Here is a 14,206-nt window from a genome sequence, read left to right as displayed (position 1 = left end):
GAGAGAGAGAGAGAGAGAGAGAGAGAGAGAGAGAGAGAGAGAGAGAGAGAGAAAGAAAGAGAGAGAGAGAGAACTTGGAACACTCATCTCTAAATGTTTCCATCAAATCTCTTTTCTCAGAGCTCAGGAAACTCCACAGAAGAAGAGGAGGAAAGAATGTCAAATACAGAGGGGATAAAGGACCACAAGAAAACAAGGCCCTCTAGATCAAAAGAAGAAAGCATATGTAAACCCACAGAAACTGAGGCATTACACACAGGTCCTGCATGGCTCTGCACTGTGTTCTCTGTGTGTATAGTATGGCTTCAAGTCTGTGAACCAATGGGTCTCTGATTCTTGTACCTTCCCTTGGGCTTATCTCCTGTTAGTTTGTTTTCTCCAATTTGGATGTGCTAATTTTTTAGTGTATTATTATTTGTTGTCTTATTTTATTATTTCATCTCATTTTTATCATTATTATCCCTTAGAAGTCTGTTTATTTTTTGAGAGACAGAAGTGGGTGGATTCTGATGAGAGTGAGATGGAGAGGATCTGAGAGGAAAAGAGGGAGAGAAAACCCTAATCAGGATCTATTATGTGAGGAAAAATATCTATTTTCAATAAAATGGAAAAAGATGTATAGAAAAAAAAGAGTGGAGTTGCAAAAGATTGATTTGGACAGACTTTTTCCTGCTCATCTGCCTCTGTCCTCATTTTACAGATCTGAAATGTTGAGGTGCTTCTTTTTATTAGTGGGTTTTGATTGAAATTTATTTTCGATGCAGAATTCATAGAAAGTTTTGAATAAGTTGGCTTCATGTCAACTGGCATAACTGACTAATGTTTGCCTTTTCGCTGCTTTGACAGAGTGGCTTCAGAAACAAGGACTGGCAGATGCAAGTGCTAATGTATGTATTTGCTTACTTCTAAAACTGCATGGTACCTTCTAAAATGTAGAGACAGCATCCACACAACTCATCTACCATCTTCACCTGTTCATCTTAATTATAACACTCACTACATTTCAGTTTGACTACTGATCTCAGGACCACAAGGAAATATATGATTCAGACTTTGTACTTAATGAGTTTATGACATTCCTAGGGTTTCTTATTTTCTTGCCAGAAAAAAAAGGAATCCAATAGACTTGAAAACAATATAGTTTTTTAGAAAACTGGGCCTACATTGGAATAGTGCTTGAGGCAAAGAGCAATGATGAACTTAACAATGTTCCCCTTGAGCACTGGACTGTGCCAAAGGCTGTGCATAGATTTCTCCATGCAACAGTCCTGAGAACTTATGGGGCAACTTATCCCCACTCTCAGACACTAGCACAGACTCTCATAGATGAAAAAAAGTGACAGGCCATACTCTTGTCATCTTTACATCAAAGTATGTCTGACTCAAAGGCTGCATCAGTAAACAACCAGATGTAGGGACTCAGTGAAGAAAATCCTCAGGGCTTTCTCTCTGCTACATATAACATTTTACTTTTAAATAATTAACAGTAGCAGTTACAACAAACATGGCATTCCACCTGACACATACCACAAAGATTTATTCATCTCGACCATATCACAATCTAGTGCAAAAGGAAGTATCCTGATCCACCAGAAAGTTAGGCCACTTTGTGCTACAATTGCCACAGCTGGAAGTCACCTTCCATTCGGATTTCACTGATCTTAACTCAGTCATAGGCTCTCCAGTCAACGACAGGGGAGACAGTGGAATCAACTGTCCTGTGTATAAATGAGGAGGGCTCATTGGGTAAACACAGAGTTTTCCTCCTTCGCACTTGCAATTCATGACACATATCAGATACTCTCTCCCCAAGTGCTAACTGCTACCAACATTTAAGCCCACTCTTGCAGAGCAGATGGATCTAAAGGCCCACTCTCCAATTTAATTTCCTTTGCAATACTGATTGAACATTCAACAAACGACTAATACATACATATAGTGTGAATGAATAAAGCATACTGTGTCTGAAAATTAAATAACTCAAGATGACCTATTTTCTAAAAACATGCATGAGTTAATTTTTACAATGTTAACTTTTCAGGGATATCTTTCTTAATGGGCAGTTGGACTATGGGAAATATTTTCCTCATAGCTTTACTCTTGTGCAGTTTTTGTAGGACTTGACAACAGTAACATTTAAAGTACGTTATTATCCCCACTGCTAAGTCTGTTCACATAAAGGTGATACATCTTACTAAGGAAAGAAGGAAAACATATTTTTTCAGATAATATAAAGTAAAATAGCATTGTTTTATAAGTCCCTGTAAGAAGAATCTTTTCATTAATCTGCTGGGGACTTTGGATTGTGGCAGCATCCGTCTGCCACTGAAGACAGAGCAGGAGTCCACTGCTCTAGGCAGGTGTCATGTCCATGTGCTTGCAAAGTTGAACTCTTGGTTTTATACTTTTACCAAATAAAAAAGTTACCCTACTTTATTTTGTAAAATAATAAAATGATATATTTACCTAGAAGCCTTCAGACTATGGTCTCAAGCACTGTTTAAATACCCAAGTAGGCAATTTACACAGGGGCAAGTGACTGTGGGATATTCCACAGAGAACCACTTATTCTCAATTCATAAATCAGTGCATAAGGGCAGATGTTATGTTTAACAGGATGCTGTAAGCTCTATTTCTGCCTCAGGCAGTGGACACAGAAGAAAATGCAGTATTGTGAAATTGTTTAAGCCACTAATCCCACTGCTTTTATTTATAGAGAGCTGTGAGGAGATGCATGCTGTTTCTCACAATGAGCATTAAACATGCAGCAGTAAAGGTATTTCAAAGCTGGACACCATGTTTACATTCAGAACTACACGGATGGCAGCCAGCAATGTCCTACTAAAGGTCATGGCCAACTAAGAACATCACTAGCCTGCTAATACACACCGGCAGACTGGTGCAATCCTGCATTTCAGCGCTCAGGGCTACTATAAAGGAGGCATTAGTAGGGCAGGCTCTGCACATTGTTAACTTCCTAAAACATAGAAGCTAAGGCATTGGCATGGGCACCTGTATTGTCTGCAGCATGGGGGTTGGGTGGGGAAGGTTGGAAAAAAATAGGCAGACCTATAGACTTACGGGCGAGCCTCACCAGCAAGAACAACAAGAAGATTCAAGCTTGGTCTTAAGGAAACAAGTCAGAGAGCAGAGAGCAATCAAGGAAGGCACCGAACACTGAAAAGCAATTCTGTAGATGTTTAAGGGTTTCTAAATATAACCTAAATCTAAAAAAGAGAAAATGCAGAATCCTCTTTGTGTATAAAATTTATTTTTTAAAAAATCATGAATTTGACATATTTTAAAAATAATATTTGCATTTTTAAGACTTAAGAATAGCTGCATAGCATACATTTTTAAACAGTGATTGTATTCCTTTGCTTTTCAGCTTGTGATTAGTCTCCTGTTTACTTTGGGGGAAAGCTGAGGCACGATATTCCTAAGGCTCCACACCAGCTTGCCGGTGGAGATTGATATATAACCCAGACACTACAATGGATTCTTTCCTTCTTAGCATTTCATTGAGATGTAGAATCCATGTTTATTGCTGAGCTAAATTCCCAGGAGTCCAATAAAGAAATACAAAGTTAGAGAAACTAACCAGTACTCATTAAGCATACAATTGCCAGGTGATAACATTCGTGCAGTTGATAGAGCACGTGGCCTCCAAATTAACTTACAAAAAAGACATCCTCATAACTAACATGCCATAGTCAAGAAAACCAGTAAGGTGAGCAGCTGCTGTGTCTAGGATTTTCACATGTGCACCTGAAATGGTGGCTCTGAGTGCCTTCGAGGCATAACCTGTAGCTCCCACTGGGGCGAGGTTACAAACCCACCTTCCGGTATCATCCATTTCGCTCTCTCAATAGTGCAAAGACGGCTCAGTGCACGTTCCTCTCATCTTTCCACACATTCATCATTTCAGCAACTGACGAATTACTTTCCACAGCCGATTCATCAGTCTTCCGAGTAAATGCAAAGGGTTTTTTCCCTTATCGATGCACGATCGCCATCTAGTGGTAACTGTGTGGTAACATCGGGATATTCCCTAAAATGAGTTACCTATGTTTTTTTCCCCTAGTCTTCAACATGAATCCCACTAAGGAACTTATAGAAAGTACAGTCATACAGAGCCAATTTAGTGTAAGAAATATATGGCAATAAGCTGTGTGAATAATAATATCTTGATAACGACTTGGGGAACTGTTCTATGGAAAAATTTAATGTGCCTTCAATTGGTATAAAACCAGTATAACTGTACAAAATTAATAGATAAGGTGCTGCGGGAAAGGCTTGGCTGGTGTGTGTGTGCGCGTGTGCATGTGCGTGTGCGTGTGTGCGTGTGTTTGTGCACGCGCACGCCCAACCTGGGTACCTATAGTGTCTAGAGTGGGAGAGGGGAGGGCAAAATGTGATAGGCAGATCCGATGGGCCAGCTTCGCAGTCAAAACACTGGGAAGCTTTAAGCTCAGTATTAAAGGAACAGGTGGAAAGCAGAGAGTAATCACAGAAAGCACCCAACATTTTCCTCTGGCTTCCCATGCAAATGTCTGCGTGCACCTGCGCGAAGATAAGTGCACCCACACACGCGAGTGCGTACACACGTGCACACACACACACACTGCCCACAAAGAAGAAAATTTCATAACTAAAATTTTCTCACTTTTCAGTTATACTAATGTTATAAAATTCAAGAAATGCAATTATTTAGTAAATAATCATTAACAACAGGCATGCAGCCAGCATGTATTGATGAATAAATAGTACCTGAGAAATGATTACCTTGAAACCTTGAAAAGCTGGACAAGCAGCTGCTTGCTTCTGTTTGAACTTGAGGTATTGCTATGATTTAACCCATTTGACTACACGCTGCTCCCTTAAACCTAACTGCTCCAGTCTTTGGATTCACAGTGCTTGATGTTTAGGTCATTAATTCTGACTATTTCAAAAGCCACTTTTGTTGTCATTTCAACACAAGGCTTGGGAGATGTGTGCAAACATATGTAGTTTGGGAGGCTGAAGTGCTTGGGTCTATGTAATCATTTAAAGTGTGTTTCAATATCTATGATCTAGTAACATATAAAGGTCTTTACCATTGGCTTCTCTGCATTCTCTCTGTCTTTCAAGTATATGTCTTCTCACTGTACACTGTAATTTTATAAACATAGAACTGAATTCCATTTCCTAGCATAGGGCCTGGATTGTGTTTTCTCTAGAAGTGACCTCCCTGACAGGTTATTCAATATAGAGTAATCAATTACAAACATAATCCTAAATATAACACACATATATGAAATGATAATAATAAAAAGATAAGAGATCATGCATTTGAGAGGGAGTAAGAGGGCACAGGAGGACTTGGAGACAGAAGAGGTATAGATATAATATAAACATGGTACTCGTGTATGAAGTTCTCAAAAAAGTAAAAAATTTTATATAAAACATCATGAATGACCTAAAACTTTCTGTATAACCAATTAATGAAGTAGAAGGCCAATCTACTATACCATTTGAATATACTTAATATGTTAATTCCTCCATTTTGGTATAATTTTGATTACCTTGCAGGCTATATATCTCTTTAAGGCTTTAGTATTTTAGCCTAATGACTATGAATTTAGTCATTAGTGAGTCCTCTTTCAAGGTCTTCTGTCTGCTCTATTTTTGACTATATTATTTGAGACTTCAGGAGTCTCAAATATTTATTGTTATTTATATTTATTTATTATTTGTTATTATATTATTTATTTATTTGTAGCTCTCCTCTGTTTAGTGCTGACACTGTCATACCTGTTATACTGTTTATGTATTTGAGATGTTTGCTGTCAGATTGGGAACAGGAAACAAAGATGAAATTTGAATAATCAGGTGAACTCCTGTCATACCAAATGGGACAGTCTTCTAACATTTTTTAATTTACTTTTTTATTTATGTCTATGTTTATGCTTGTGTCTGTGTCTTTGTATGCCAGGTAATGAGGGTACTTGTGGAGGCTGGAAGGGGCTATTGGATCCCCTGAAGATGGAGTTACAGAGTTACAGGCAGTTATGGGCCACTTGACATGGGTACTGGGAACCAAACTTGGGGCCTGTGGAAAACCAGTAAGCACCCTTAACTGCCAACCCATCTTTCCAACCCCAGCTTCTGAAAACTTTTTAGTTAAGTCAGTGTGGTAGAATAAAAGTAGATCTTGCTACTTACTGCTCTTAGGGGTGACAAGAACTTAGCTTTAAGATCCTATTTCTGAAGACACCATAAATTTAATAGGACTTGTTTCTCATGTTGGTATTAAACCAGGAAGCTTCCTCCTTGTTGGCAATTATGAAGCCAGTTTTAGGAGAAAATCTTCCACAGTATTACCCAGCTGTGAATGTTGTGAACTAGTGTGGCAAGATATACCCACAGGTGCAACAGTGGTTCAAATGTTATGGAATAACCCACTGTTCTCTGATTGGACTCAAGGTTCACTCCAGAAGAATATAGCCATGTTTAGGATTGTAAATCTGGTCAAGAGCATATGGTTGGAAACTCACAGGTCTAAGGGGTAAACCTGCTACTAATTCTACTAAATGGACAGCATAGCAAAGTGCTCTTCAAATGTCAATCTTTATACCATGAAGTACTGTATCCTTCCAACCACATTAGGTAAGTTTCCTTTGCAGTCAATGCTAGTTAACACACACACACACACACACACACACACACAAAACCAACAAACTCATGATTGTTCAAAATGCAGATAATACATGTTAGTGGAATGTTCAGTCACAAACAGGACAACTTCATCACAGCCAAGGCTCAGGCACCATCATGTAAAACACAATGAGATTATTATGAGAACCAGAGGCCAGAGAGGACCAGAGTGAAATATTATCTTCTTGGTGTGACAGGACAGCTGTGCTCATGCATTCACAGCTGGATCAGAACTGCACACAATCAACCCAGTCAACATTCTAGCACAGAAGTAGAAAGGGATCACAAACCTCCAACCCTAACTGAGGATATAGTGACAGTCGGTGGCTGCTCTCGAAGAATCAGATTTCTTTAAAGTGTGGCCCCTGGTAGCGTAATCATACTCCAGCGGACTGGCCCACACTTGTGACTATAAGGGCAGGGCAAATTGCATTCTGAGTTAATATTTAGAAACACAACAGGAAGCTGAAACTGGAAAGGGAACTAAAGATGTATCTAAGAGAAGCTTTAGAAAAAAATGATCCATTCTATAAATATGTGTTTTAAAATAACTCTGAAGTTGGCAAAGTATGTATCTAGCTGAAAGTTATAGAAGCCAATTAAGAAGAATTGATAAGAAATTTTAATAAGAAAATTTGCAAGTTCATTTTTATATAGGTAAAACAGGATGGAAGCCAATGCTAAGGTGTTCTATCTTCAGCCAACGTCTTGTTTACTGAAGAAAACAGAATCACAGCATGGAGAAAACCATTATTATATTTCTTACCTGATTGACTCCATCAGATCAAGTTGTATTAAAATATCATGGTTCAAACAAATTTGTTAAAATTTTAAATTCTGGTCATTTTTACACATATATAATAACTTTCTGTCTCCCACTAAGATCTTTCTTATTCCCAACAAGTTCCATTATACATACATACATATATATACATATACATATACATATACATATACACATATGCATATATAAAGACAAGAAAATAGTATGCTCAACAAGAAATTGTTTTCATAGACGAAGCAGGCAAAGTGAAAAATCAAATGTCACAAGTTTAAATCTCAGAAGTCACGAACCTCTGTAACTGTTTGCATGCACATTTTACATGCATACAGTCTCCGGCAGTAATGCATGTATAGTAAATACGATGAGATGTTGGAAGTCTGAACTACAAGCTTTTTTAGAATTTATCTCTACCCCAGGGAAACAAAAAAAGACTTTTTGGTGGTTGTTTTTAATAATCCTCCTTCTTCACCTATACCAGAAGAACACTTGCCGTTTAAATCTCTCACTTAACAATGTAGCTCCTCCATCACATTCATCTCATGCACTGTGAAGAAACAGTAGAGCAGCATTCACAACCCTCCTGCCATGAGAAAGAACTGAATGTAAATTCCTATTAAAAGTGAATAATGATGTATCTAACCTCATTTTAATTCCAGTAATTGACTGGGGAAACAGGAAGATCTATTAAAAGGACCATTGCTGGTCAAGCACTAATGAGAAAATATCTGAGTCACTGGCTGTCATGGTAACAGGGTATTATCAAAATCTGATCAGTATGCCCAGTAGCAACTGAAGTGATAGGCTATACTTCTAATTGTGTTTTCTCTACTTGCAAGATGGGCTCTGTGTTTCTCAGAGGTGAGCGTGTGGCACAGCTTTGTTGATCAGATAAGGAAAAGATGACATATTCGTAAATTAAGTTCAAGCATATAGCACCAAGGATAAATTAAACACTGGGAAGTTTTCAAAAATTACACAAAATGTCTTGTTATTGCCTTTCAGATTTCTGAAAAAGACTACTTTTTCCATCTATTTCAAAACTGGTTAATGCAAAAGGAACTTGGTGAAAACATGAAAATTAATCAATAAATCTTCTCAAGGAAAGAAATTTCAGATGGAATAGTTTGGAAATGAACCCAGGAACCATAAGTTCTCAAAAGTAATTAGGCCAGGCAGAAAGAGGCAGAGATTAGAGTATTCAAAAATCATTAACAAATAAGAATAAATACCAGAAAGTAGCCAGCTTTGTTGGCAGAAGCTGATACAAAGGAAGTGTGGATAGGCTTCTGTGAGGCCTGTGTGCTCAACAGCAACCTTCCTGTCACTGCCTGAGTGTTTGGATACAGAGTTTCAGTGAATACTTAAGTGTCTTTAGATCGGTCTACTTCTCTTTAATATCTTGAGTGACATTGGATTTTAAATGAAATTGATTGCGGCCTCCTGGTCCTTTTAGGTGAATAACTTAATTCTAAAAGGGAAATCTGTAGATTAACAGAGATGCAATAAATGCTGGCATGCGTTACTGACTAGGATCTCATGTGCTTTCTCAAAGCTGGTGGACATAACATAAGCATCATTAATAACACTTGTCTTGGAATGCTGGTTACTCTTGTTAACTGTGTCAGCATGTGGACTGGGCCTCACATATATCAATATGAAAGTGACCAATCTATAGTTAATGAAAGCCAAAGGCACATTTATCTACAATATTCTACATTCGAGGAGGGTGTACGATCTCAGAGTGCATAAACAGCTGTCCTTTCAAAGCTATCAGAGTGTGGAATTCCCTGAAGGAATGGAGCTGTCCAGGAAAGGAAGGTGTGCACTGACCTCGGATGGAAGCAGCAGTCAGACAACCAGTCCGTGTGGCCAGATCCCGTGAGAAGTACATTGCCCTTTGGGAGACCCACCATCTTCCAGAGACGATCCTCACTGCAGGAGACAAGATAGTCTCTGCAGGGGTGCATGACGATGCTGTGCATGAAAAAGAAAGGGCATTATGAACGGACGAATAGTTTTCCAAGGCAAGTGAAGAAAGGTCAATGATCATCCCATTTTAACAAGGTAGACTCAGTCTTTACCCAGAAGTCTCAAAACTAGACTCTACATCCCAGCTGTGACTCAGATATCTTTCTCATCATCATCAGGCTAAGCAACACAATGGATCTCAGATTCCTCACTTACAAAATGAAGATGTTGATTTGGGTGGTCATGAGTAGTTTAAAATAATAGCTGGCTTTTTTTTTCAAGAAGAAAAAACTGTATCATTGACATAGTGTGTGTGTGTGTGTGTGTGTGTGTGTGTGCGCGCGCGTGGGTACGCGGGCACGCACGCACATGCGCTGGGGTATTTAGACCAATGAAATACTTATTATAGAAAAAAAATCATTTTCAGAATAATCTTTCTTCATTCAGGAATTATTTTGTAAAAAGGTAACAAATTCTAATCACATTTGTTATAGTTTTATAATAAATGCTATTGAAACATTAACTTGGTGGCCAGCTAACTTCACAGTGAGGAAGCACTCTGCTAACATGCTACTTAAACTCGTTTCTGTCAATGAGTAGTACACAAATTATGGTAATGAATTTAAGATGTATAAGGCAATTCCCACTTTATAAAGGCCTAGAGGGAAATGAGAAAGAAGAATATAAAATTAATGATTAGCTCACTCAACACCATTATCTGAACTGGATCTCATCACTGTGACCATTAAATATAGAATCTGAATTATTGTAAAATTGAGTCTACAATGTTAATGCCTGATATCTTATCTATGGCAATGCCTTAATCTTATTTACACAGAGGCTCATCTATGTCTTATGATTCAGTGGATGCAGATGAATCTCGTGTTAAGTACCTATTAAAATACAAACTTCAACATGAGCAACAAAATGTTCAATTTCTGCTTGGTCATTTCCGTTCTAACCTGTAGCAAGCTGACTCACCTTGACAGTACAGTGACATAACATCATTAAGAAATAATACTGAACAGTCATTCCTCTATGACTGGTCTTGTTATTTTGCTCTCTAATATGGGCTTTAGAAAATCTATTCCTGAAGAAATCATGTGTCTGATCAATTACTCCAGGTCTTCCATGACAAAAATTATATTCGTACTATCCTTTCAATCAATACTGTCTCCAGATTATGAATAGAAATTCCCTTCTCTTATATTCATCTAGAGGTGGTGCCATAGTTCAACAATGTGCATTCACCATAACCAAGGCTCTGGGTCTAGTGAAACTGCTTTATCTATTTTCAGTATTTTACCCTAAGTAGTTTCAGTATTTGCCCTAAATAAAGACAGTGGAAGGAAAATTATTCATATTTTAGTTCATCGCAATGTTGGTTTTGACTTTCAGAAGGCCAATTCAAGAAAGAAATTTATTACAGCTCAAACAGCTAAAGGATGCATTTATGGAACTTAATTAGCAGAAAAATATGATGTGAGGTAAAAATGCCAGATTGAAACGAATTCTGTATTCAAATACACACTAGAAGGCACAGCAAACTCTCGGAGCTCCCGAATATGATATATGTTGGCTCATAGCTTTCCTGGCAGACTCAGGCACACTTGACTAGATGATAAATTACCCTCTTTAAGTGAAGATAACTAAAATCATTGATGTCTTTACAAACTTTGAGAGATAAGTTTCCAAAATGACTTTTGTGAGAAGAGCTATTTGTAGAAGGCAGAGGATGGGATATAAACAGAAACTCAATTAAAGCAAATCAGTTTGTAATTGTCCTCACTGGACTTCCTCTTTCCTTCCACTTTGATGCTTTCTGTGTAACAAGGCAACAGTGTCTACCATTCCAAGTCTGTATGTGTGCACATTCATGTGTATGTGTGCTTACATACGCAAAGTAGTTCCTATTTTTCTGCAAGGGATACAGTCTAAGTCACCCTTCACAGTGGATACATAAAGCCTTCTATAGCACCAAACACCCCATATTTACACACATTTATATCATATATGATAAAGTTAAACTTAGGAAGTAGGTACAATAAGAGATTATGGGAATAACTAATGCAATAGAAACATATACTACATATTTTTACTCATACTTTCTACTCACAAAGGATTTGCCTTCTCTATTTCTGCTTAGCATTTTCAAACACTGTGTGTTCAAAGCTGTTGAAACCAGTCATCTGGAAACTAAACTGGCATAAACATATTTTTCTCCACATTTTTTCAACAGATTTGTTCTTGCCCTGAGTTTGGCAACTTCTTATCTATCTATCTATCTATCTATCTATCTATCTATCTATCTATCTATTTTTTAGCATTTTTTTGTCTTTTCTTAGTAAGCCTTGCTCACTTAAAGCAGGTACTACATGGTTTTCTGGGACATATATGACTTGTCAATACCAGGGTATTTGCACCTGAGACCATTAAAAATGCTTATTTAGTCGTAAGCACTTTGATGTGATGACTCTGGTGAATCCTGTCACAAAGGGTCTAATGAGAATGCAGTGTACAGAGTGAATGTGCTGTGAAGAGAGATGCTTTCCATTCCAGCCAAGATGGATCAGGCTAGCAAAAGATCTTGTTGTGTTATACACATACAATCATATCCATTTTATATGTCATAATTTTTGTTTCTGAAATTTTCTGCTTATAATTTTTGGATAATAATTGATCTAATATAGGTAAAGTCATGGTGAGCAGAATTTCACATAAGGAGCTATTGCAATATATTGGTGCAAATGTGTATATGCATGAACATATATACTCCGTTGCATGTAAGTGTACATGAAAAATACATGTGTATAATCTTTTTATTATAAATACATAAACACTTCAGACAAGCATTGGTGCTCCATTCTTGAATAGATATATGCAAAGATCTTTTAAGAAATAGAACTATCAATCATAAATTGGAAGTAAGGAATAACACAAGTTTTAATAATTCATTGAATATTCTGTGTCAAGAGGTGAAAATCCAAGTTCAATAACTTTGGGGACAAGAACCAGGAATATTTTCCCAAACAGAAGTAATGCTTCATTCCCAACTCACCAGCACTGTCATTACCATCATCACCATCACCACCACTACCATTATCATCATCAATCATCATCACTTCCATCACCATGACAACCACCATCATCACCATATCTTTCTTGCTTGCTTGCTTGCTTGCTTGTTTGCTTGCTTGCTTTCCTTCATCCCCTCGTCTCCTCCTCCTCCTTATCTTCTTCTTCTTCTTCTTCCTTCCTCCTCCTTTTCCTCCTCCTTTTCTTATTAAACTTTCACACCTTGGACTAGATTCTTAATTCTTACAAGTGAAATGAAACCTCATACAATTGTTTTGTCTGTTGTAATTCAACCTCAGCAGTGTCTGGCACATAATTCCTTTTTAATAAATGCATGTTAGAGATAAGACTGAGTGATGGGTGCTGGTGCTGTTTGTGTCACTCTTTTGATCCCAAGTAAATTGTACTAGACCGTATGTATGTTGCCTAGTTTCACGGGTGATGATGAGTGGAAGCTGACTTTGAGTCTAGGATGGTCTTGTTTCACGACTGATGATTTTCTAGTTACTGATAATCCATATACATTTTTCATAATTTTTATTTAGAAGTACATTATGAATGTGAACTCAGTTTAAATAGACTTCATATGCTATCATTCCCTGAACATGCTTAAGTCATTTAGTCATTATAAAATACAAGTTAAAGAACTCATCTGGGAAATGAGCAATACTACAAGTTATAATAGTGTTAAAGAAACTAGCAGACCCATCATTTGCAGCTAAGATACCTATTCTAAAAATGCTAGAGAAACCAGGTGAGCAATAGCTGTCCTATACCATTCACAGGAGCTTCTGGTAACGTGGAGTATATATTGCATTTATCATGTTTAACTTTTTTACTTGTTCTAATATTCTGAGTCTTGTACTGTATATTAAGTTGTCAAACAGAATAGATATTTCATTCAATTATTTTCACTACAGACATCTCTATGTAATACATGCAGAAGAATATTCGATATACATAAATTCTTGAGGTGGTTAATTTACTGAGTATTTCCCAATCATACATTGGCTTCAGCTTTGATAATTCTGCCTGCTTTTAAATTAGTCTTTTGAAGAAGCTGAAGGAGTTGTAACCAACACTTGATAAGAATCAGTTTCTGGTTCCAAAGTTGCAACCATTAACTCTCTTAATCACTATAATACTATTATTAAGTGGGTTAAGCACAGTGATCACTTTTACAGATAATGGCACTAGAGCACATAGAAGTTAGATGATACACAAGGTCACCAAGTCAAGAGGTGGCAGAGCCAGGATGAACTGGAGAGGACTGCCTTCAGAATCTATATTCCTAAGTCAACTGAACTCAGATCACCAATTATTATTTCCTTGTTTTAGATAACAGGAAACATGTCTCAGTTATGTTAGATAGTTTAGTAAATTTTTTTAAAGTTCCTAAAGAAAAAATATGCATTAAAAAATTTCTAGCCTTGTTCCTAGTATAGGAAGCTAGAATTTTTTGATTTCTTCTTCTGGGAACTAGACACTGGCTATGTTCAGATTGATGGAATGATGGGTTGAATAAAGCTGACTGGGAAAGTACTGTTTATGATCTGAAGCAGAGGCTGGTTCACTTTTTCTGGAAAAAGAAAGATCAGAAGCATTTTAATCTATAAGCCCCAGTTTTGGATGCAACTATTTAGTATGACTATGGTAGTATGAAGCTAGCAAAGACATAGACTG

General features: G+C 37.3%; 1 protein-coding gene across 1 annotated transcript in view; it reads right to left on the bottom strand.

Moving 5' to 3' along the window:
* Spag16 (sperm associated antigen 16) overlaps positions 1 to 9,455 on the bottom strand; it is a 479,924-nt gene extending 470,469 nt beyond the window's left edge. The window contains exon 1 of the mRNA XM_028760730.1: positions 9,311 to 9,455. Coding sequence (XP_028616563.1) covers positions 9,311 to 9,447 — 137 coding nt within the window. The 5' untranslated portion in view covers positions 9,448 to 9,455. The remainder of the gene's footprint in view (positions 1 to 9,310) is intronic.
* Positions 9,456 to 14,206: the final 4,751 nt, after the last annotated feature.

Source organism: Grammomys surdaster, unplaced genomic scaffold (genome assembly GCF_004785775.1).
Source record: "Grammomys surdaster isolate TR1022 unplaced genomic scaffold, NIH_TR_1.0 126546, whole genome shotgun sequence".
Taxonomy (NCBI): Eukaryota; Metazoa; Chordata; class Mammalia; order Rodentia; family Muridae; genus Grammomys; species Grammomys surdaster.
Note: the sequence above shows the minus strand (reverse complement) of the source record. Positions and strands in the feature narration are given on the sequence as shown.